The 25,392-nt window shown below is 41.4% G+C and overlaps 1 protein-coding gene across 7 annotated transcripts in view; it reads right to left on the bottom strand.

Annotated features, from left to right (window-relative positions):
- Positions 1-25,392, bottom strand: part of TTC7A (tetratricopeptide repeat domain 7A) — a 193,925-nt gene that overhangs the window by 105,854 nt on the left and 62,679 nt on the right. For all 7 annotated transcript variants that reach the window (XM_075042871.1, XM_075042874.1, XM_075042870.1 and 4 more), the window contains 4 exons: positions 22,012-22,116; positions 11,077-11,194; positions 4,454-4,511; positions 1,004-1,076 (listed from right to left, as the gene is read on the bottom strand). In XM_075042871.1, the coding sequence (XP_074898972.1) occupies positions 1,004-1,076; positions 4,454-4,511; positions 11,077-11,194; positions 22,012-22,116 (354 nt within the window). The remainder of the gene's footprint in view (positions 1-1,003; positions 1,077-4,453; positions 4,512-11,076; positions 11,195-22,011; positions 22,117-25,392) is intronic.

The following is a 25,392-nucleotide window of genomic DNA, read 5'->3' as shown; positions in this document are numbered from 1 at the left end:
GACAGAAAGAAGGGTAGCTGGATATTTTTTAATGAAAGACCCTGAGTAAACCGCCTCATAAAGCAGCCAGTAGGCAGATGAGAAAGTTAAATAAGCCATTTTAATTATCGTTTCTTATTGCAGGCTTCCTTACAACACACTGCTCTCATTATGAAAGGGTTACAAAGTGACATTATCAAGAGTGTGGTCTCTTGGAACAATTAGTTTAACCTCGTGAACACACAGCTCCCCTAATGAGCTCAGGAAAGTACAAAGTATCTGTTTGACTCTGTAGTGTAGGCTAAGGAGAGAAAACTGCAGCAGGCAGAAAGCCTGTCAAAGAAGGAAACTGTGACAATGAAATTTCAAATCTAGCTAGTGAAGCATTTAAAAAATAGGGGCTGCTCCAGTAAAGTCTTTGGCTTTTAAACAGAAGGGACAGAAAAATAAAGCACAGCCCAAATGTTTTTTTCTGAAAGGCAGTGCAGTGTACTTTCTGATTAGCTTAATTTTTATGAGTTAACACCTGCAGCAGCATTCAAATGCCAACTAATCCCACTCACTGCAGAGCTCCAGCACCCATCAAAGCCTAACGCTGAACGTGCCCAAGTATGGAATAAACCAATCCCCAGCACAGAGAGCATGTGATCTGGTGTGATACAGAACCAGACAGTAACGAGACAGCCTTTGGAGGGGTCTACAGCAGGACACAGCATGATACGCAGGGAACAGGCATAAACACACCTCGCTCACCCCACACGGACAAAGTTGCTCCAAGTGGGAACAGGACTGCTCAGGAGTTAGAGCTGAATGCATGCCCTAGGCAAGGTTGTTCCATGTGCTATAGAATTACTATTTAAAAAATAATAATATAAAACATCTTACACAAACATATTCTGATGCATTGTTATCAATTACAATGTAGGAAGGAAAGGACCTTGTTTAGCAAGTCTGGGTCTCGTTCAATTGGACTGTCCTTCTCCCACTCGCTCATGACTCAGTGGTTGCCAATTATTGCACATACCTGTCTGACAAGAGCCAGCTGCAGTGACAGGTAGAGGATGATTTGGTGATCTTCTGGGGCCAAGTCACGTGCTCTTTAAGGATAACCACACAATACAAAAAGAAAAGTGACTGTTAGATTGTACTTTGCAGAACTCCTTCACTATGAGTTGCACACAAGCACAGAACAAAACCCAGTCTCCTCCTACAGAAAACTAGTAACTAGTCCAGTAACAGGGGAGTACACCAAAACTAGACAAGAAGCAGATCACTGCTGGCCTGGCTAAGCCAGGCTCACAGGAAACAAGTATGAGAAACACAACTGCCAGGATGTTATACAACTTACATGCTCCTTCATTAAATGTCACTTAGTGTTTTGGAACTTGGGTAACGAATATGGAGAAAATAGTTCTTAACTCATGACAAACCCATTAAAGCATTATTTTAAGTAATTTAGGTGAGGGAGATAGTTGTCCAACTTGTTCCTATATTGCTGCATTTTGAACAATAGGAGAGGGTTAGGTTAGCACTGAAAAATTAATTGTTTCTGCTGTAATTGTGATTATGAGCATGTAGAGAGCTACAGATCAGGAGACTGTGACGTAAGCTGGTGCTCAAACACACAAAACATCCTCCACCCTGCAGGTTCTAGGCTAATCGTTGACAGTAGACTCCTAATTTGGAAAGGGAAGACATTGAGGGAGGAATGAAGATTTGGTGGCAGGAGCTGAACCTGGACCAAAACCAAGGCCCTCACTCCTCAGGCTTGGACCTCTTAAATATTACCTTCTAGTCCACAGCAGGCAACAGCATGCACTGCAGTGATCCCTTGGCTAGTGAAGTCTGCAGTGTCTCCAGAACCAGATGTGGAGGCCTTTCACACAGGCTTGTGCAAGGCAGGGAACAGGGATGGACAAACAGGGCACAACTGTCCTCTCAGACTATGCTAAGCATTAAACTGCAGTCTGAGCTTGCTAGCCTGTGGAGAAGCCATTAACCAAGGCAACGTGAAGATAGTGTTTTGGGGACCTAACCTAGGAGCAACGTTGGGCACTGGCTCATGCCACAGTGGCAGCCCAGCCCAGGGACCAGTGGATTATCCCCTTGCTGATCCACAGCGCTCACTCCTAGCTCTGCAGCACAGGTAAGTCATTTCACATGGGAGAGATGGGGAAAGGGAAGGTCCCTCATAGCCAACTGATGTTCCTGACCTCTTTCTGGTCTGCATTCCAGGACAGCAGGGAAGCCTGCACCTGCATCGTCCTGCCCAAAGTGAGCAAGATTAACATCCTTATGAGGGAGAAACAGGCTGACAAGGCTGGTGGTTAAAAACCCTGCCAAAACTATTCATTTGCTAATAATAAAGAAACAAGCAAACAAAAATCAAATAATTACTTTAGGAAACAAACCACACACCATTTTAATGGCGGCCACCTCTTAAGTGCCATCTTGGCCCTTGAGCAAGAAGCTGTTGGAGTTGACTTTTATAACTAATGGCTCTAGAACTAATTAATTTAATATGGACTGAATGTGTCCTGTAACTCTGCAAATCAAGGTAGCACTCAAGGATTCTGAAGCAATGCCAAAGACATCATGGTGCCATTAGTACAAGGAAGTCACTAATTTCTCCCCCCACTTAAAAAAACTCCAAAAAACAAAGACCCCAACAACAAAACCAAAACAAACACACACACACACACACCCCCCCACCAAACAACAACAACAAGACTCCACAAGACAGAACCCAGCTTTGCCCTAAGCTGCTGGAGCAGGGTGAGCTGCCTCTTCAGCAAGCCTCCTGTGAAACCTCCAGTAGCCTCTCCAACAACAAACAACAGGGGAAAGTTCACATGGATGTATGGGAGAAGATATTAATGGTGGTTTTGGAAAGAAACAAAGGGTTGTTAGTTTACTGCTCAGTTTCCTCAAAAGGTATTAGAAAAATATTTGATCCAATCTTCCAGCTGAAAAGGCCACTTACAAAGATGGCTACAGGCCAAACCATGGCTGAGAGACCATATATGTACTTTAAAAACAGGTGAAAAACAAGGAAGAGAAAAAAAAGAAACCAAACTCGGGCATTTAGGAAGATACTAGTTAACCAGCTCACTACCACAACATCCCTGTTGGCTTAAGTTTGAGTACCTAATGTTTGGCTAGAAGCTTGTCTGCTTCCTAGCTAGAGTTAAGATACCATGAAAACAAGCCACAGCCAGTGGGAAAGGTCAAAGGATAAAAATAAATGCAGTTTAAAAGCACTGCAACTACATCAAAATTAGGCAGAAGTAAAAGTATTACATTGGGTCCAGGAACTAGCGTGACTTAAAGTATATTCCTGATCTAAAAAGTGACTGAATAAATGGCTTTTTAAAATTTTATCTTTCAGATCTTCATAGGGTAAACATCCAGAATTACATCTGTGGTTTCAGCTTACTACATGCTCTTGCAACCACTGCAAAACCAGTGCAAGACAAACATACTGGACTCCTTGCTCAGCGTCAGAAAAACAGCTAAGATCCAGTAACATGTTCAACTGCTATACCTGTACTTTGAGATACCAGAGATCTCAAATTTTCTTCACTTTTGTAATGTATTTATGACCACACCAAACCCGAATTAGATACTTCAGCCCAAGACTTAGAACATATAAGCTTCCATTTAGTAGCCATCTAAAGTCTGTAGGCACCTACATTTACAATGTTACCTGCCCAAGCACCACCTAGTGTATTTTGGGTGGTGTAACTTGGTTGTGACAGGGTCAGGAAGCTCACACCTCACATCTCTACCACAACAGAACTGACCAAAAAGGTTTTTAACCCAAGCAGTTTTACTTGAGGTAACTGTAGCTGGAGAGGAGTTCAATTCACAGATACTTTCAGGGCAGAGCCATTGGATCAGACTCTCGCACAAAATACAGTGGTGAAGAACAGGCGAGTGGTGACTGCTTTGTACCACTAGCTCCATAGCACCCTTTTCACACAACAGGTCATGTAAACACTCACTAGGACAGTAATCATCCTCTCCCTGGTAAGTGCACTGATGCCAGGTCACCCCATAGCAGCCTACACCCTAGTGGTGAAGGTACTTTCCCACCATGAGGGAAACAGGAGTTTAAGCCTGCTTCACACAGGAAGGGAGACAAAACTAGCTTTCCACATTTGCCTGCTGGCATCATATGAGGAAGCTGCATCTCCCATCACTGTAGATCTCACTGCAGCTAATTTGGGGCTAAGGTTCTTGCTGTTTAGTGGCAGAACAGGTACTCTTCCCTTGGATATTCAACCAAATAATGACTGCATTTAGCCATCAGAGGGATGGTTTTGACAGACTATTGCTGAAATCTACTGAACCGTTTTTTAAATTTTCACACAAGGAAGCCTTACACAGAAGAAAAACAACATTAAAACCAGCAATTATTCTGAATTCATCCAAAGAAATACACAATGCAAGTATCTGCAAGATTCCTACTCACCTCTCCAAAGTCTGAAGTGCTTTCTTGTTTAATTCATCCTCAGTGCCCTTCAGAGTAGCTGTAGGACAAGATACAATGCCATTTAAGAGTTGAATTCAATGTTTCAGATTAAATAAATACATAGTTACACATGCACAGAGTATTTCAAACTGGGAACATAAAAACTGTGGAAATCTGGTTGGGGTGTGTGTTCATGGCTGGAAAGCATGCCATTTTGCTTTTAAAGAACAGCACAAAACCAGTATTTTAGCCCAAATTCTCAATTTCATTTTTATTAAAGACTCTTCCAACTCCTTTGTCTGAAATGCCAAAACATTTTTTATTTACATATGCCACTGCAGTGGTCTGGGAGAAGAAGGGGACATACGCTAACTATATACTAAGAGCATAACAGGCCCTCTTCCAGGCTGATGTATATGCTAAAACCAGTAACTAGCAGCATGTTCTGACTCGGATACAGGTCGTCTCCACCACCATCTTCACGTAGGAGGGTGTTGCAGGTTGAACAGGGAACACCAGGAGCTAAATTTACAGCTCTATGACAAAACCCTTGACAACACACCACCTCCCTTGAGACCACAACAGACTTTTAGGCTACTTCAGGTATGGCATTAGCCACTAAAGCCCTCCTTGGTGCCTCTAATTGCTTGACTAACGGATCCTGCCCACTACGCTCACTTCTCAACGCGTGTATTAATTCCTAGTCAAAACCATAAAAGGAGAAGAAGAATCAAGTCCTTGTTATGGCAGGGTATCATAAGGTATCATCATCATCATCAAGAGCAAGGGGAATGGAGGAAGAGCTTAGAGAAGCATGGCTTTCTCAGATCCAAAATATCTGGAAAGCTAGTGATAATTTTCAGAAGTACATTGGCTATCTTGTTCTGGTTCTTAGTTTTCAGATTTTGCATAGCAGTTGTTTCTTCTGCCTATCCTGAATTTGAGAGCTACTGATCAAGAGCACAAAGAAGTCATGAATAGTTAATCCATCAGCAAACATCCACCTATGAATTTATTTGACTTCATACATCAAGTCAGTGTAAGCTCCAGAATAGAAAGTTAGTAAGTAGTATATACTTAAGCAACAAAACCAGATAAAATTCAAGTATTCTTAAAAGTTATTACCAGTAAAGAGTTGTGTTCTTCTACAAAGGTAACAAGGTACAAAGGTAATCAGTTTCTTTGATTCTGCAGCACACTAGTAGGTGAAAATTTTTGAAGTCATTTATTTTGCCGAAGTATTTAGAGCGATCAGACCTTTTTTATTCCTACATCTTCCAACAGTTCTTCAAAACAGCAGGTTCATTTGGGAGGAACACCAATCTTCAAGGTTTCCCAAATCATAAAGATCAAAAATTGCTTACACCACAAAATCTACTCTAAGTAGTAAAAACTGAACAAAAAATTTGCAGTTTAAAAAATAAATTTGAAGACATGGACTTTCATGCAAAATGCAACATTTATGAGGAGTAGCTGGAAATACTTCACTCTCAATAGCATTAAATTAAGTATCCAGGTCCACTGCCAAATACTGGAAAAAAGTAACAGAGAAGGAAAATTCAGAAAAGAATTAAAAGAATCAAGACTGATGTAAACACAAAAATGCTTGAGGAGACATTGGAAAGGATTTGATCATAGCTATAAACATTCATCCAGAAAAATACATCAGATTCTGTTTCTCATGGAAACTACAAGGTTCCTTACGTAAGTTACAGAGCACTTCTGGAGATGCCACAATGTGGACGACTAGAGGAAATTTTACTATTTCCCCCCAAAATAAACATCAAATGCAAAAGGTAGAACTTTTAGGTTCCACCTGGTAACACATTTGACTGATGTTCAGCCTGTAGTCAGAAAGAGCACAAAATATGTTATGGGAATGACAGCTTTGCCTCTGCACTACTAGGAAACAGCACGTGAGTCCCACCTCCCACAACATGAGCTGCATCTGCAGCTACAACTAAGTTGGAAATCTGGTTGTCTGTCTCTAGATTTGTGTCTGACTTGGATAAACACATTGAAATTTGTGTTTGACAATACTGAGGACTGATGCTGCAAGTTAACCATGCCATTTACAGGGCCTTTACAGCTAAAGGAGATAAATTAGAAAAAAAAGCAATGAAAAATAATTCTGGGAGGGATGCACAAAAAGAAGCTTGGCCAGCAGGTCAAGGGAGGTGATTTTCCCCCCCTGTTCTACTCTGCTGTTGTGAGACCCCACCTGTGTACTGTTTTCAGCTCTGGGGTCCCCAGTACAAGACAGATATGAACCTGTTAGAGCAGGTCCAGAGGAGGGCCATGAAAACAGTTGGAGGGATGGAACACCTCTCCTATGGAGAAAGGCTGAGAGAGTTGGGGTTGTTCAGCCTGGAATAGAGAACGCTCTGGGGAGACCTTACTGCGGCCTTTCAGTACCTAAAAGGGGCTTATAAGAAAGATGGAGAGAGGTTTTTTTACCAGGGCCTGTAGTGATAGGACAAGGGGTAATGGTTTTGAACTAAAAGAGGGAAGATTTAGATCAGATATAACAAAGAAATTCTTTACTATGAGGGTGGCAAGACACTGGAACAGGTTGCCCAGAGATGTACATTCCCTACTCCTGGAATTGTTCAAAGAGGTCATCTTCACTGCAACCCACTTGTATCACTGAAAAACTCTCATTTCAGACAAAGAAAAGCTTGCACCAAGGAGAAAGAATTAGGTGGGAGCTTCTACTAAGTCTAAAGTTAGTCTTCTACTAAGACTAAACTTTTAGAAAAGTTGTGCTCCATTCTCTGAGGTTGACAGCACTTCAGCCTCTACCCAACTTTACCTACTGTGAGCATGGCTGCTGCAGTTCTACCAACTAAAACACAGTATGACTTATTACTTAGATTATTATTACTTAGATTAAAATAACCTGAAAAGCAGTCTGACCACAGTAAGGCAGAGAGCACAGGGGAGTTCAGGTTTCTGAAACTTCAGCAGTTATTCCTATAAGACACAGTACTTTTGCAAATTCCACCTTAGGAGCCCAAGATTTATTTTCTAAAGCACTCTGGGTTTTTAAAGGAGCTTAAACCTTACCAAAAGTCAAGAGGATCTTCAGCAACATTTTGGTAGCTAAACACAAAGCTCTAAAGTCACATTTGAAAACAGAGGAGGGCAAGTTCTGTGTTAGTTAGCAAGCAGGTGCAGCACAGTAGGTGTGAATGCATGGAGTGAAACACTTAATGCTGAGGATCAGCGTCAACACTACAAACACGGGGATGGGGGTCTAGTTCTAGTCTTGCCCCATGAACTGAACACCCATTAGCAGCTGCAGCATAATTGGGTGTATTTATGTAGCACATTAGTTTTATGGGAAAGAACTCAGTTTTGTTGTGCAAAACTGTTCCATTATGTGAATCACAACATAAGAAGTAAGGATGATGGAGAGAGAGAGACTTCAGAGATACATTTCTGATCCAAACTAGAACACCAGTGTGCGTGCACCCTTTTGCACATATCAATGGGTGTCAAAAAACATTCCCTTGTGTTAAGACACTTAATACAGCAGGGTGTACAGTTTTAGCACCCAGAATTATAATTAAAGATTGCATGTGTTGACTGTTATCTCCAGAAGCAAAAATGATGTGTTTGTTCACTAATAAGCAATGTCTAAACTTTTTTTTTTTTTTAAACATTAACTGGTGCTGTCAGTATACTCATTATTTATAAAATCCACACAGACTCACAGAAAAAGTTTCCAATTCAGTCCCTGATCCATGGCCTTATATCAAAATTCTAAATGAAAACAGAGATACAGCATACACTCTCATCTCTGAAAGAGTGAGAGTCTGTTAAATCTACCAAGATTTCACAAGATGTGAGGTGGTGATGTCAGGTAAGAAGAGCACTTATATTTAACAAAGCATTCTCAACCTGGTCTTTCCTCTTTAGCCTTTGTTAAATTCATTTCACCTTCCCCTGTCTTCAATGGATTCTTCACCAGACCTAAGGGAGGCAAAGTTGACAATACAGCTTATGTCAAAATTGGAACTACAAGAGGAAGAGAAAGGTTTGCAGTTGACATTGACCCATTGGGAACACATCTGCAGAAAATTTAGCATAGCAATAGATGGACATTCTGTATGAACAAGAGATTTGTACTTCTAAGAGTGACGCAGAAGTGGCAATGACTTCCTCTGAGGACGTATCTTTCAGCTACTTCAACGAGACTTAGTTCAAGAAGCATGTAATTAGACATTATGAACAAGAAAGCTACACATACTGCTACCCAACATAAGTTTCAGGAAGGCTTATTTCATCCAGGAGTAAATCTAATAGTTGTAAAGTGACTTTTTATCAAATCCTCCCAAAAGTTCTTTGAATTGTCATTCAGTAGGATTCTTCTGACTCCGCTTTTTAGAAAGTGCTTTCTGCAAGTCACAAAGAAAAGGCTTTAATACAACTCCTCAATGCCTTTGTCACACAGCAGGAGAAATATTTACTAAAAGGATATATTAAATAAGAAAGCCTAACCTTGGATGGAAGGCATCTTGATATAATGCTGTAAGCTTTATAAGGCAATTGGTCAAATGTCTCTGAAACACTTAGCTACCATTGAAAATGCTGACTCACTGAAAGTCAGCTCAGGTGGAAAGTTATGGAAACCATATATATATGCAGATGTTTGTGTGTCTGCATGTCACTATGAACTGGTATAAACACAATGATAAACAAGATTGACAGTATGAGGCAGGATTACATAGGGGAGTTGCTATCTTCCTTTCAGCATGTTCTACTCTTGCTTCCTCACTGTGATAAGCTATTTTTTAACAATGCTAATGAAAAATGTCTTGTTAGTGCAAATTTGACATTTTCTAGTAAAATGCTGTTGCATATTCATGATCATCATAAGTATGCTTTTGAAGGACTTAATCTATTTTATTAAATTATAACCTAAAAGAGGGAAATAGACTCTTCAGATTTCCCTCAAATAACTGAGTGACTAGCCCTATTGACTTAAAGGCTAGAGATAGGAGAAGGCAGATATTCCACTGTTTCACAACATAAATCAGATGCTGATCTGGAAAAAAAATCCAAGGCAGTTGTTGTGAAGACTGTTTCTTTTACGTTAAAAAGGACACATTACAACATCTGAACTAATCTCTTGAAAACTCAGAGAAAACTTCTCTTCCAGAAGAAAAAAGTTTCCAACTTGCATTTTGCTGCACCAAAGTATTTTTAGAGCCAGAGTACAGCACATGACTCTACAACTCCACTCTTTAGAAATCACCTTCTTTCCATACTGAAGATAACAAATAGATAGTAATGGGCTAACATAGAAAACCTTCTATCTCTGAAAATAGTCTCTGGGATCTGCTAAAGCTTTATGGACAGATCAAACAAAATCTAGGCAAAATGTGCTGAACAGCTATGCTGTTAAGCAGAACTCAATGTTTAATGAACTTAAAAAAATACATATATGAGAAAGTTCAGGCTAGGAAGGATATATGCTCCTTGACATGAACTTTCTAGGGGAACTATTCTGAGGCAGAGAAATGTAGAACTGAAGAGAGCTACAGTGCCTGTTAGCTTCCATGTTGGAAAGCAGTTCTCAGAACAGCTGATCAGATATGGCTGGCTGAAAAAATACACTGACTTACACTACTGAGGAGCACAAGCCACTTCCTCATACACATGCCTTACAGAATTCTGCTGTAACTTGCAAGGCCAGCATACTTCCATGATACCATACAGTAATTTCAGCTTTGTTTCAGAGTCATTTGCCGGAAAAAGTTTGTTCATTTTTATGGGACTCATATGACAGAAAAGCCATTGTTTGCATGTGGGCAGGACTGCCAAGTTGATTAGGAAACACACTAGCTCAGCCATTTTTCAAAGAAGCTATGTTAGAAGGCTTTCTACCTATGTTAGAAGTTATAGAAGAAACAAAGACTGTTCCCACCTGTGAGCTTGATGAAAGTCAGAGCTATCCTAGACACTGAGATTTCAAGCCCTTCTGGCTACCAAGTACCAAATCTGCAAGACCCCATCGTCCAGTCAGTCAAAACCCAAGCAAGCAGCATTAAAATAAAATACTTATTACATTCAGTGTTCTGTATCTAGACATCATCTACATACCAGTGAGGTAAATATTTTTATCTTGTTTACTTCTAAGCAGAGAAAGAAACAACATCACAGAGAGGTTGAATTTCTGTGGGGAATCAGCATCACGCCAGGAACTGAAGTCAGGCATTTCTGACTCCAGCTCTTGGATTGTATTTCTTTACATGATTTATGAGTGGGTGACAAAAATATGAATATGGATGGAAAGTTTGACTTTTTGTTGTGTAAATAAGTGAAAGAAATGTATTACAAATATTCAAATAAAGCACAGGAAGCATTGTCAGCTATAGTCAGATTATCAACTCCTAAGTAATGATTTGCATTTCTTCTTTTACCTAAAAACTTCACTTTTATTACCACAGAAGACAGCTCTCTGACCAAGTGAACAGTTCCCATTTGTCTTGCAATCTGATTGTTTTTCATGTCCAGTCAGCACTAAAAGCAGAGTTTCTAATAAATTTCCATTGCTTGCACTGAAAACTTTGAACAGATGCTCTCCATTCAACATACGTGACAACAGGATAACTCACCATCAGTAGCTTGAAGACTGTATGTCAGGCCCAGTGCCAGGTAACCCTTTGCTAGGGACTCGCCAGCATCCTCACCCAGGTCTATCACCATTTTAGCAAAGTATTCTCCTTCTTCCAGCTGCAAAAGAAGTAGGTTGAGACTTACAGGCATTTCCCTTATACTTGCTTCAGTATGATTATCCCATTAAACTTACCTGTAAGTGATCAGAGAGTCATTCATACAAGGGCTTTCAGTGATCACAGTAAACACTCATAGAAAGGAAGACATAGGTCAGATTAGCAGACCTTGGTGCACATGCACAGTTTTGAGAAAAGTTTTTTGTTTTAAGCATCCACCCCAAACTATTTCCAGATGTTTAAGGTTAGTGAAGGGCACCATCTTATTTTTATATTTCCCTTCAGGCACGCTTCAATCATGCAACCTTAAATACAAACGTTGGACCAACTGACTATTTATATACTACCCTAGCAGTACATTGAAAGGTCTACCAAGTTTCTTCCTTCAAAGGCAGACCATCTAGTTTTGCTTATGATGTTTTTAAACCTTAGCAAATTTTACTTCCTTTTAAAACACTACAAGAGTAAACCAAGAAAGCACTTCACTGCAAGCTGAGTTCAGCTGTTGCTTGCAGTTCTGCTGCCACAAGGAGGAGGCAGCAAATTCAGGACACAAATTTTGATCCGAAATACCACACTACCTTAGCAGCTCATGCTGCACTAGCCACATTTTGCATATTTTGCAAAGACAAATTGAAAATGCATTTTATATTACAGATTGTAATGGAAAAAGAAAGCAGTCACGACCTCTCAGGATCAGCCTCCAAAATGGTGAAATATGTAAGTTGCTCTCTTCTACTACAGTATAGACTGCTCCGTGCAACCCTCCTTTCCAGCTGACCATGCAGATCTAAGTCTAATGAAAATATAAAGCTTTAATATCTTTAAAATTTGAGTTACTGGTAATTTTAAACAAAAAATAGTTTGAATATTTTGTTACAGAATAGACAGTCCCTCATTTCTAACCTTAAACTCTCGTTAACATCACACACCCCTTATAAGTAGAAAAGACTAAGACCTGTAGACTGTACATATCTGGAAAGGTGTAGGTTGGAGAGGTACAGGCAAAAGCTGTAAGTAATGCTTCAAAGACACAAGGATCTACAGGAAGGCCTCATTTCTGTACAAGATAGCCTGCAGATCCTGTCAACCATCATCAGTCATCCCTAATCAAGAACCAGACACCAGTACACTATCCAAAAAATCCTCCTTTTGGAAACTTCTATTACATGATAACTGACTTTCTGGGATGTTTTTTTTTAATTTTGAAGAAATACATTTTTCTTTGAAATCCAACTGTTTTAAATGCAAGAACTGCAGACATAACTGAAACATGTTCTCATAATACTCAGCTTTGTCAGACTTCAGCACCTCATAGCTCCTTAATATCTAAAAGGAGTCACCTGAAATGAACTGGAATCAAAACGTACCAGCAGACCAGAAACTTCCCTTCTGCAGTGATCTGTTAATACGCTACCTATGAACAGAATCTCCTTGACTTGATACACTATCCTGTCAATGGGCCTCCTAGTTACATCACTTGAAGACATTCAGGTGACAACATTAACTAACAGCTTCATAAGCAAAGGAACTGATATTTATTAGATGATATCAAACATAAGAAAAAATTTATTGTTAATGTAAGCATGAAGAAAGGTTGTAAAGTGCAAGCGAAGAAGCAATCTCCACTGCTTGGGTCTTTTCCTCAACTTGTACAGCTCCCTGAGGCCATACAATTCAAACTAGATGTAGACCAGTAGTTCCCAAATTTCTGAAACCTCAGATCAGTCAGCCCAATGATCAATGTATATTTTGTCATCAAACTCTTTCCTGAAAGCACTAGGAAAGCATTACAGTCTTGCTGATTGCCCAGTCAACAATGAATCTGGAAACTAACTGAAACAGGAATACCCCCTTGGGGCATACTTGGAGCTACCAACTGAATTGCAAGGACTGTCTTTAACAGCATAATCCAAAGTCTACTGAAAATACTGGAAATAGTTCTACTGACTTCAGTGATGCTCAGATGAGACCCTTTAAACTCTGATCACATCAGGAAGACTGAGATTTGTTCCAGGAAATTTCTTAATTGTGTCAGTAGCCCTACTGACTTCGCTGCCACACGCTGAAGCGTTCTGGACCAGAGCCTAGGACAATGGAAGAAGAAAGTGTCCCATGACTTGCCACACAGAAAAAAACCCCACCAACAAAAAAACCCTTCCCATGAAACAATAACTGAATTCTTCAGCTCTCAGGAACTTTTATGTAAGACATGAAATCTCTGCAGCCAGAAGATTAATTACACACCTCTTTTGCCACCATAACAGCTATATTCCCACTCTTTCTTTGTTGTTTCTCCTCTTCTCCCCACACACACTTTCATCCACAAAGTCTCCATTAGAATAAGAAAAGATCTATACAAGGAATTCTAATGACTAGCAAACAAGGGTAGGGGTGGGTAGAGTGTATGAAAAAAGAGATTAAATGAAAGGTTTGGAGTTGAAACGAGACATTTAAAATTGGAGAGATTTTGCTTCATTGTTTCTCTGAATGGTCACCTGATGGTGTTTCCAGTCTCTGACTGATGGTCTACACTGCATAAATCAGCAGCACACCATTCAGCTTTCTTGCCTACCAGTTATCCCAGGCCACTTGTGAGTGTCAGATTAATCTATTGTATGAATAATTAAAACCACAACTTTTCAGAATGGCTGAAAGAGCACTTCTAACACAAATGTTCTTGTAAACATATCTTAATACTAAACACTAATGACACTTTGACCAGACACAAAGATACTCATGAATGCAAACTTCGTCAGCTGAAGGCTGCTTTGAAAATAAGTGGCCTTGCAAACTCCTGCACAGCTGGTTCTCTTTATGAGAGGACTTATTTTTTCCTTCTTACAGCACTCAGCCACTTCCCCTGCCAGCTCTGCTGTGGCTGCCATCTGTCCCCCTCTTCTTCCATTCTCCTACTCTTCAATCATCCTGGGCAAGTGTGAAAAGCCAAACCTTTCGCTCACGTCACCCACTGTGAGGTTTCAACTCTTCAATGCATCAGTCCTGCTGATTGCCTAGTCAACTATGAATCTGGAAACTACTAATTAAACCAGGAATACCTGCCTTGGGGCATACTTGGGGCTACCAACTAAATTGCAGGGACTACCAGATTGCAGTCTGGATGAAAAATCCCCCTCCATACACCTGAATGAGGGATTAGTAGTGAGCCTGCGCTGTGATCTGCCAGTAAAGCTGTGTCTGTGGGGGTCCTTAAGTATACAAGGCGTCTCCACTCTGTGCTGTAGCAATGGGAAAGGAAGAGGAAGGTGGCCTCCAAATGAGGCATCAACCCCTCTGGAGTCTCACCAGATATAACCATTCCCAGCTGCAGCTCCTGCATGCTGCCACATGACCTGAAGCAGCATGAGCTGCTCCTAGTTTCTCCTCTCCCTATGTGGTGCTGGGTATGTGAAGTATCACCCTGTGGGACTCCCAGGAGTTGTGAGCTCGAGGTACACAGAAGTGATCTAAGTGGCAGAAAGCTTATGAGGAGAATCAAGATGTCCATTCCTACTCCAACTGCACAGCCAGGGGCCAGACTCAATATGAAGGGCGCGTAAATGGTTCATTCACTTCAGAGGAGGACTCCAATCTTAACATAACACAACACTGCATTAGAAGGGCAAGGAACATGGATCAAAACTTCTTGTTGCAACTTATAGGACTTTGCTAGTAAGCTCTAAGCCACAGGATGCCACATGTCCTCCCACAGTGGGCATGGCACAGCCTCACTTTGTGATTAGGAGATGCACAGCGTACTACTGAGAGATGGTTGCTAGCAGTGCCAACAGCAGCTCCCAACACCGTGGAAAAGATATTTCTTTGGGCATCAAGAGTGCCGGTAACAGCTTGAATTCAGTTTCCTTATAATCACTACTTGTTATTCTCTCAGAAGCAAGCAAAAACCAAAGTCTCAAAGCCACACAGATATACCTCCGATTTGGCCCTTACTATTCTTACATTCTTCTGCATACTTTGTACTGAATAGATGGTAGAGAGAAGGGCAGTACCCCAGGTTGCAGGAATAGGTTCCCTGCCTCCAAGGCCTGCAGGGAAGAAAGCTCAGAAAGCAGGTGTGGGGGAAAAACAACCTAAAAGGAACTTTTTGTATTTTGAGCTCAAGCTGTATAAACTGTCAGTAGGCACCTGGAAGCACTAGCTAAGCAACCTCTCCACCACAGCATAAGCAAGCACACACCTGGCACCTGGAGAGAGACAGGCTGCCAAACTATGAGCTGACACCGATAAGACTGTAATACTGTGGGGCTGTTTCCCCCCACCACTTTCCACCCCCTCCATCATCTTTGATGGAAAAGGAACAGTTGTTAGCTGCGTAACCCTGAGGCATGTTTTCCCTGAAACAGAGTGGCTGTTGCAGCCACCCTTGTTATTTGACCGCAGGTTTTGGTTTGTGCTCGAGGCAAGCCCGGAGGCATACTGACAAGAGAGTGGGGAACAGCAGGTGCTGTCCCCTGGCCTATCGCCACCCAGCTGGTTTCTAACTGCCACCCAGCTTGTTTTTAGAAAAGTTCAAGCCCTACCCCACTGAATCAACACCCTCTAGAACTTTAAGTGGGAGCTGCAATTCTCACCATCATGGATTTAGAACAATTGAGGACAAGCAAATTGATGATGTACAGCAGCATGGAAATGACACCTTACTGCTCTGAAAAAGAGGAGTGCACAAGGGAGGAGGCAGGAAACACATCAAGTGACACTGAACTTAGGACAGCAGGGGAGTCTGGACACCAGTGAGACTGAGTGATACCCAAGCACATAAGAGACCCAAATCCTACAGAAAGGGTATCTATGCAAAATTACAGATGATATTAACTAGTTGGATTGACCTCTTATAATTTTCATTATACTGGGTTGTAGGTATAGAGACTAATTCAAAGACGAGAAAAAATTAAATATTGGGAAAAGAGAATGAGAAGAAGAAAAATGCATAGGAAGGAAGTGGCCAATAATGCATAGTATAATGGAAAGGTTTTATCCCATAGCTGTTTACAGCATACAAAGCAAATCATGTCACCTATGTCAAGAAAAAAAATCCTGTGGTTTCTATTGTCAGTCTAGTCAGCATTTTCTCCATGTGTCACCAGGGCTAAGCCCACCAACTTACTTTGCATGTAAGCTCAGCTCCCAGCACTTCAGAATACTTGGGTCTTTCCTCCACTGTAGCAAGAGTGGTTTGTTCTCATGGGAGATATATAGAAGGCAAAATTCTTGGTCATTTTTTATGTCTAAAACCCTTTGGATTGCTCCAATAACAGTAACTGTGATGTAAGCAAGAATGTCTTTTAAAAGATCAAAGAAATCTCTAGTAGCTCCTTACCATTCACTGCTTTCTCAGTAGTCTCTCACCTTAGTGATGTTGGTCCTCTACAGTGTCCGCTCAGCAGGCAGAATAACTCCAATAATGGGACTAGATTTGATCTTTCAGTATTATTCATACTGCAGTAAGACCTAAGCATTTCCATGCAATTCCAGGGCTCCTAGGTGATTGGGTACAAGCACATGCACAGCATTTATTATCTGTAGTGACAGGGTCAACAACGGACAGAAGGAGAGAGAAGCACTCTTGGATTAAGTGGTCTGTGAAAGTAATGAATGGTAAGCTGTTACCTCACAAGTATGCAGCTCTAAATCTACATCCTGCCAACTCGCCCCCAACCCCCCGTGATGTATTGACCTCCTGGTATGTCTTACTCATTTTTTTATGGCTCCATGCATGGTCTGGCCTGGCCCAACCCCACTTTCTCCCTTTCCCTTACTGATGGCATGATCTCTGTCTTCCCAGCAAAGTGCTGGAACAGAGCACTTCACTGTGCACACTAGGATCGGTGAGTTAAAAGAAATGACGGAAATGTCCAATAGGCATGGCACCATCTTGCACTGCAGCTTTTGCCATGGGGTGAAGTCCCTCCAAAAGCTCATATGAGCTGATAATACTGGCATCACTTGGTGCTACACAAGTTTAGCATAACACTATTTCTGTTGTATCAACTGCAGGGCAATGAAAATAGTAAGAACATGCCTCATGCCTTCCTACTCTCTGTCAGACCAGAGTCCTAGAAGACTCAAGCCTATCCTAGGATTATAGTCCATTTGTCTCCATGTGTATTTACAAAGTTTTCAACATGCCTTCATTGAAATTAATGGTGTAGAAGGCATGAGAAAGCATCATAGCAACCCTAAATGCCTTTAAATAAGGCTCCTAAAATGGAGAAATTCAGTATTTAACATTTGCCTGTAGGCAGAAGTTCTGGTTTTAGTCTTTTCACACCTGCCATAACAGGGTCCTGGAGAACCCAGATCAGTAGTGAAATTAACAGTACTGTACTATTAAAATACTAAAAAGAACAACTCATGCTGCAACTCAAAGTCACTGCCAAAATAGGCAAGTGAGCATTCAGCTGAGGCTGTGCCAGAGAAGGCTGAGTGAAAGAGGAAATTGCAGCAGGCCTCTTTAAGTAAGTAGAACTCCGAATTTATAGTGGACCAAGGCAGGACAACCTCACTATGGACATATTTCACTGCAAGCTACATCAACTTTCCTATGAAAATTTAAAACAATACTCTGAACTTCAATAGTCAAAAACTTTATAGTGCATTCTGGAAAGCTAAAAGACAGCTGGCTAAACACAAATGGGCTTTGTGTTCACTTGCTAGAATCATTCACATGCAGGTTCAGCAAACTGTTGTGCTGAAACCCCAGCAAACTGGAAGACTAGGCAGGATGATGCCTCAAAAGTAATTCTGAGCCCACTACAAAGACATTTAAAACACCTGTGTAATGGGCTAGATACAGTATAAAAGTTCCAACTTTGCTGAAAACTTTTGTATCTCCTGAGGTTTATTAAGTACAGGTCGAGCTGCACCCTGACCAGACAAGTGTGGTCTATATAGGTGTACTAGTTTTGGAGGTTTTCTGGTCCTCCAAGACAACAGGCATAAGCTTTGGAATTAATGAAGTATTGATTTACTGTCCACCCTGCATTTTTTTTTTTTAATTTGTGAAAACCTGTAATTCTGAAAATGGTAACCAAAATAATGCTTGTATCACTCAGTTGTTTACTGCAGGCCCAATCCCAAGAGCTAGTGGTTGATGGGGCAGATCACCTGCTGATGTAAGCCAGCATGGTGCCAATAATATGCCAGTGGAGTAGTGCCAATTTACATCAGCTAATAATCTGGTCATACTGTCACAAAAGCAGCTGGGGGCGTTTAGTTCTTTTCCACATCAGGCTCTGTTATATATTGATTTGCATGGCACAGTATGAATGTATGCATGTTTTTACTTTGATTTGTTCTGCATTGAGAGATTATTTCACAGATGCGCTCTGAGCATCCTCAATGTTGTAAATCACTATGGTACATTTCAATTAATTTTTTGTTTCCCCTAGTTCTTAAAGTGTGCTGAGACACCACGTACAAAGCCAGCAAAATAAGTTAAGTGACCACTAGATTAATCAGGAAAGAAACTGTTCTGTGCTCCTCATGACATTCTGTAATTATCCAGCTGCATAAATGTTTTGGGGGTTTTTTTATAGCTAGTAACTGAAATAAGACTAAAGTAGTCCTTGGTCCATGGACCATAAACAGAGTACAATAGTGCACCAAAAGCACATAGTACACAGATGCAGGACATATAAATTAGCTGTTTCATTTGGATAAATGGTGATCTGATTTCACCCTTTTCCTGCCTAGCCAGCAATCAAGTATATAGATATATTTCCTAACTGAGAAATTAATCATGTTTTATATGTTCTGAAAAGCAAGATATATTTGAGTATTTGTAACCGTTAATATCTGTCCATTAGACTGTTCTATGCCATGTCTCTTCTCCTTTCTATTTATACTGGCATTGATCAGCTTGTTCACTTCCAGTTTAAATGATTCAATTCTGATTTGATTGCCATGTAATTTAAATGCAAATAATTACTGTAAGGATAACATTTAGAAAAACAGCTCTGCTAAGCAGGAAGGTCTTTATTAGGCACAGGAGTTTGACAGCAATATCAGAAGCATCCCTTTGACTGTAAGATATGGGAACCTATAATTTCAGTTCTTTCAGAAGATGCTCTGATTTCCCTCTGACTCCCCTTAATTAAAACTCTTCTACACCATCATCAAGTTTGCTATCAGGGTAGAGCATAGACCACTGAGTGAAAGGAAGAGGGGAGAGGAATATTTTTAATTTGGTTTTAGTTCATAAGGTTGCGCTCTAGATAACTGAAGTAAAATTACCCTCTTGTGAAATCAAGTTTATATTTCATACTGCACCCCAGTTCTGAGCCAGGGTCTCAATGAATTAACACTGAAAAGTGTTTCACACAATGAAAAAGCAGTAGATAGAGGGAAAAACCCTCCTACTTCGTAATTATCAAAAGCAGCTCATTTGTCCCTTCTTTCTCCTATTTTTTAGGGTTAGACTGTTGCTTTATCAGCTCTGCCATGTATGAGAAGTCTGGAGATACTGGACTGCCTGAGGACAGAGTTGGGACTGAATTACAGTCTCACTGTCTTTTTTAAGTGTCTCTACAACAAGGTATTTTTTACATGCTGGCTGTCCTAGCAGATCCAAAGAGATTTTGGTGAGAAGCACCAATGAGGAGGACAAATCCTGACTCCGCCCATTTCCTGGCATAGCAGCATCTTCAGTTTGGGCTCATCATCTCACATTCAACTCCTCATCCATCACAGTCGGCAGACTTTAATGGGACCATTTGAAATTTAGGCCTCAGTAGTGAGAGCTGCATAAACACCAGGGTAACACATGAAAGAAAAGGGATTCCATGCTATTTCTTTTCTTGCAGCACAGAAACCATGTCCTTTCACCTCAACACACATCAATGACCCAGTGTTTGGTAAAGTGCCTCCATTAAAACTTCATTGCTCCTGTTAAATGTAAGAACACCCCAGGGATCTTGATTTTAGCATGGCGTCTCACAAGACGCATTCACAGTATTTCAATTTTGTCCAAAGGCTAGTTATGGCAGAGGTTGCATGTTTAGCAAGTATCAAGAGACCACTGCCTTCCTGAAGTCACTATTTGTGTCTAGAAGTGGTCAAAGTCAGACAAAGCAGGTCTGAATGGACCACTCTGCTATTTGCCTTGTTGCCTTCTCTCAGGATACTGAACTTCGCCATTTCACAGTCAGTGCGGTCAAGTCTGCCCCCAAACTTCATTCCCAAACAGTTCTTCCTTGTTTCTAAGTATCAGGTCCAACAGAGCATCTTCCCTCATTGGCTTCATGGCCACAGTGCCTTCCCCTTGTTGGATTTGTGTTCACAGAGCAGGAAGGCAGAAGAGTAAGGGATTTATTTGCAATATGGAGATCCCAAGTTTGTCTCCTATACTAAAATTCAGGCTCATAGGCAAAAACTAGCCTGATCTCAGAGAAAGATTTTCCTCACATTTAACATGACTCTTCTGCTGCTTTTTTTTTTTTTTTTTTTTTTTTTCCTCCTGGTAATCATTGAGACAGCAGAATTGCCAGGGTCTTGCAGTCCCCCACTATGGCTCCAAGTGAATGCAGAAATTTAGCCCATGAAGTTTCTCTAGCTTCAAAGTCTACAGAGTAAAAGTTATCAATATACTTGCTGATGTTTTAGACTAATGACAAGTTCATCTTGCTTTGCAAACTTCATCAGAGATCCTAGTAAGAGTGTTCAACACAGTTGTAACGCCTGACTTTCATATTGTTTTAATGTCTTTAAGAATTAGAAAAAAACTTATTTGCTTTATTAAAAAGGAAACATTCACTGTGAATGTTATTTTATATCACTGAATGACTTAGAGCCCTCAAAATTTGGATACTGAGCTAAGAGCACAAGAGAGTTAAATTGCTCTATATAGAGAACAGAGGTAGGTTGGGTGGTTCAGCAAGGATTCCCTCAAGCCCTCAGACCTGAAAGATTTTTCCTAGAACAAGATACTTCCCAGTTTTTGCTGACTCACATAGTAGTTTAATCATTATAGTTTGAACAGTATAGTTCATTCAAAAACATACATAACCAGATCCCCTTGCTGATGGTGGTATAAACTGATACAACTCAATTAAGTTTAGCTGAATACCAATGTTCACCAGATAGGGATGTAGAAGACGGGGACGCAGGGGGTAGGGAGCACAACAGCAGCAAATCTAGCCCCTACAGCTTTTCACCAAAATCTGGGCAGATTCTTCTGGTATTTTCTTTCATGCTTTCTTGCATTGTTGTTTTACTTACACTAGCAATTATAAGCCTTCACTGACTGCAGGGACACCTCGCGGTGAGGACAGGTGAAAACAGCAGGCTGCCATTCAATTAATTAAACCAAGCAGCAAAAGACAGAGAGATGTTTCTGTTCCTTGGGATAATCAGAATTTCACAGGCACAGACTTCCACTCCCACTCTGCTTCTGGGGCATACATTAACACACCCAGAACAGAAAACACTGACACAGCAACTTCAAGAACAAAGGACTGAGTCGTCCAGCAGACCTGAACTGTCCAACAGACAACTTATAATTATTAACTATTTTGTCTTCCAGTGGCTACAAAAGTGGCCAATTCAACTTGACACTCAGTTGAAGCAGCAGTCCCCAGAATGGCTGTTACAGCTTTCCCCCATCCTCCTTTGTTTAATGTGCCAGCAAAATGCATTTCAGTGACTCACTGCAGAATTTCTTCCTGGGATTTTCATTTTTTATAAGGCATGCATATGTGTCTGATTTTTAACAGGATTCCCTTTCTCCCTATTGCATCTACACTATGGCACTGTCTCTGCAGCACCTGATCCATTACATAAGAATTATATCAGCTTGCTTACCCAGTGCAGTGACCCAATGCAGACCTTGGCAGCCAGAAGAGGAACGGTGGGATCTGTAGGTCGCAGTTTAGCACACTCTTTGAGCACTGACACAGCATATGCTGACTGGAGGAGAAGGAGGGGGAGAGAGGAGGAGGAAATAAAAAAGGCTGATTAGACAATGCTGTTACAGAGTACAAGCAAGATATTTCAGTGAAATGTACAAAGAAGTGTCTTGAAGTAAAGAATCATGTCAGCAACAAGTCAGCAACTGTATTCCCACCTCCACACATAGACACATGTGTGTGCACATGCACAAGCAAACACATACTCTTCCCACGCTCAAAAGAACCATGCTAAAGAACCAGCCCTGGCTGTGCACTTTAAACAGTTTTCCTCGGCTGTTAATGCACTGGTTATTTTAACTCTGCCCTCTCAATTCACAAGAATTCTGCTATAGCTTTCCTTGCACACAACCATCTTCCACTAAGCCAGAAAAGATCATAAAGAGCTTATCCTCCAGTACGTTAACATTTTAGGCCAACTCTACTCAGAGAGAGGTTTGGGCTGCTAAAGTAATCTGCTCTGTAGGTTGTTTTGTGTCTTCTCCAGTTTCAGAGTATACGAGAATACAACTGGGATCCCACCATACAGAGCGTGGAGCAAGCAATTGCAGAGCAATACACTTGTTCAGTGGGTGGTCCGAGTAGCATGTGTTAGAAAGAAAGCCCATGAAACCTTTGCTGTCTTTCTGGTGTTAGGTTACCATTAATGAATGATGTTTATTAAGATTAGCAGTTACATAGCCCCTTTGATTCAATATGCTCTACATACATTGCTTTTTACAGAACATATTCATGGCTGCCACATTTCAGAAGGTTTAAAAAAGGAGATGAGGAAAGCTCTGGTCTGAGATGCTGGTGAGAAGGTCTGGTCAGCCAATGAGGAGGTGACAGAAGATGCCCTGCCACTCTCTCCCAGACCACCCCACCTGGACCACAGTTTCTTTCACATTTCCAACCCTCCTCACTACTGATCCCTCATCCCCCCAAATTCTCTCATCCTTGAGCTCAAGGGGAAGTTTTCTTCTTTCAGAATTTCTCCTTACATGCCCCATTCCTCCCAAACTCTTCCACACACAGGCCTCTCTCACTCAGCATTCCCTCTCAGAAGCACATTAAAAAGTCATGGCCTTTCCATATTACAGGAGTGCAGCAACAGAAGCTTGCAGAGTCAAACTAACTGCTATTCCTATCAAGTCCTGGGCATCTCCTCCTGACCCTGACCCCCATGGGCTCTCCCCACCAGAGCTCTGACCAGCACAGGCAGCTGGGTCTGGTGTCTGCTCTAATACCCCACAGCCTCGCACCACAGCTTCATGCTCCCACTGGCCATCAGCACTTCCCCTCCCTCACACCACACCAAAACATGCTGCGCCTGCCACCCCCTTTCTCCACAGAACTGAAGGTCCACTTCTTATGGGATTCAAAAGCCTGGATGGGAATCTGCTTGGAAGGGAGCCTGGCAAAAGGTAAAACCAGATGTACAGCAGCCCTGCCTGTGCTAAGGCAAAGACAGGTTTCATAACCAAAGATGCAAGGTCTGCAGCAGCAGAGAGCAAACCCTCCTGCTTGAAAAGCTTGGGTACCTGCTGTGTAGTCTGAAGAGCAACAGTGTGCCCTACATTCTCCAGGCTGCTCCCACCTACCTAGATCATCAGGTATCATCAATAAAAGTAAGGAAATATTTGCTATTTTACAATTCCAAATACGCAGTTTGCCTAAAGCCAGAAGGAAGCTTGTCTCAGAGCAAAGATGTGAATCAATAAACTTTGTGCTAGAGCTTAAACCATTACCTCACCCCTCTCAGAAATGAAGACTTGGGTAATTCAACCCTGAGGTACAGGAAGAAACACATCGCTGCGCTCTGCTGTCATGAGGTGACTAGCATCCCTCAGAATGAGCCTCCCTGACTCCTATTTGTTCAGAACAAGTAGTGTCTTAGGTTTTAATGGCACAGAACACTACCTGCACTGCAGGCAGCTAGTATTCCCAGTAGCACTGCTGGATGTGTTGGAAATGCAAGCATAACCCCATAAGGGTCCTAGCCTGGTACATCATCTTCCTGCCCTCCTGCCTATATTCCAGCCCCACAGCTGTTTCCAGACAAGAGAAATCTAAAGAGTAGAGCAGGACAACATGCACCTTGCTGGTCAGTGTATCTGCAGCCAAACCCCCCCAACTCTTGTCATCTCACCATGCAAAAGTGAACTGAAAAGGTCAGGCATGTAAAAGACCATACACTGTCCAATGCCAACACTTTCAGAAACAGATACAAATTGAGCCCGGTGGTGGTTTCTCAGCTCCCCATCAGCAGCACGACTGCAGGGAAAGCAGGAGGCACCTGGCAGGTGACAGCTGCCTGACAGGCCAGCACAGCCAGCACTAACACAAACCAGAGCAGCGAGAGGCCTGTCCTAATTTGGGCTACAGCTGTAGGACCTTCCAGGGTCTACATCAAAAGAGAAGCGATACAACCCTCTTCCTTGCCAATTCCTCTTGAACTCCACTCCCTCCCTGTCTGCAGCCTGTCCATTGAGTAAGGCTGGTCCTCAGCACAAGCCAACCCTGCAGACTCCAATAGCCTCAAACTGCAGAGCGCTTCTCATATCTGTCCTGGGGCAACTGCAAAACAGTGAAAACTGAATGCTGCAAAACAGAAAGTCCCACCCTGTGCCTACACCCAAACACCTCATGCATGGAGTCACTTTATCACTTGCACTCAGGAGCTTCATGGATTTACAGAGCGAGAGCCACAGTTTCCACACTGCTGCTAAAACATTTACAAAGTTATGTCATTTTAAAGAAGTTTATAAAATTTGCAATTAAACATATGGAGCAGAAGTGGTTTTAGAAACAGGGTGACATAAAGCCTTTCTCCCCAGCCGTGTTCTAAAAAATTCAAGACATCTATATAATTTCACCTTGAAAATTTTACTCAGCAGAAATCATATACAGACGATGAAAACATTAGGCAATATCCCACTCCCATAGTGACCTTACTTAGGGGAGACTGGTGTGACATATAATATCAAGGTGTTTTAAAGATATTAATTACAGACATTAATAGGCAGGGAACAAGTATCATCCACTCAGTATTGAATACAGATGCCATTGGTTTGTAAAAATATTTAATATGAAACAGTGTTTGTGTAACATTGAAATAATCTGATAATTAAAATATACGTATTCTTTCACTTAGTGTGGGTGGACCAGGCAGCCAAGCACATTGTGAGATTCACTGCAAGGCAATAATAATTAGATTTATTGGTGAGGCATGTTTTGAGAAGAGCAGAGCTTGAACTCCAAGTGAGTGCATGCTTCCTACTCATAATTCCGAACT

Source organism: Buteo buteo, chromosome 12 (genome assembly GCF_964188355.1).
Source record: "Buteo buteo chromosome 12, bButBut1.hap1.1, whole genome shotgun sequence".
Classification (NCBI taxonomy): Eukaryota; Metazoa; Chordata; class Aves; order Accipitriformes; family Accipitridae; genus Buteo; species Buteo buteo.
This window is presented reverse-complemented; position numbering and strand designations above follow the sequence as displayed.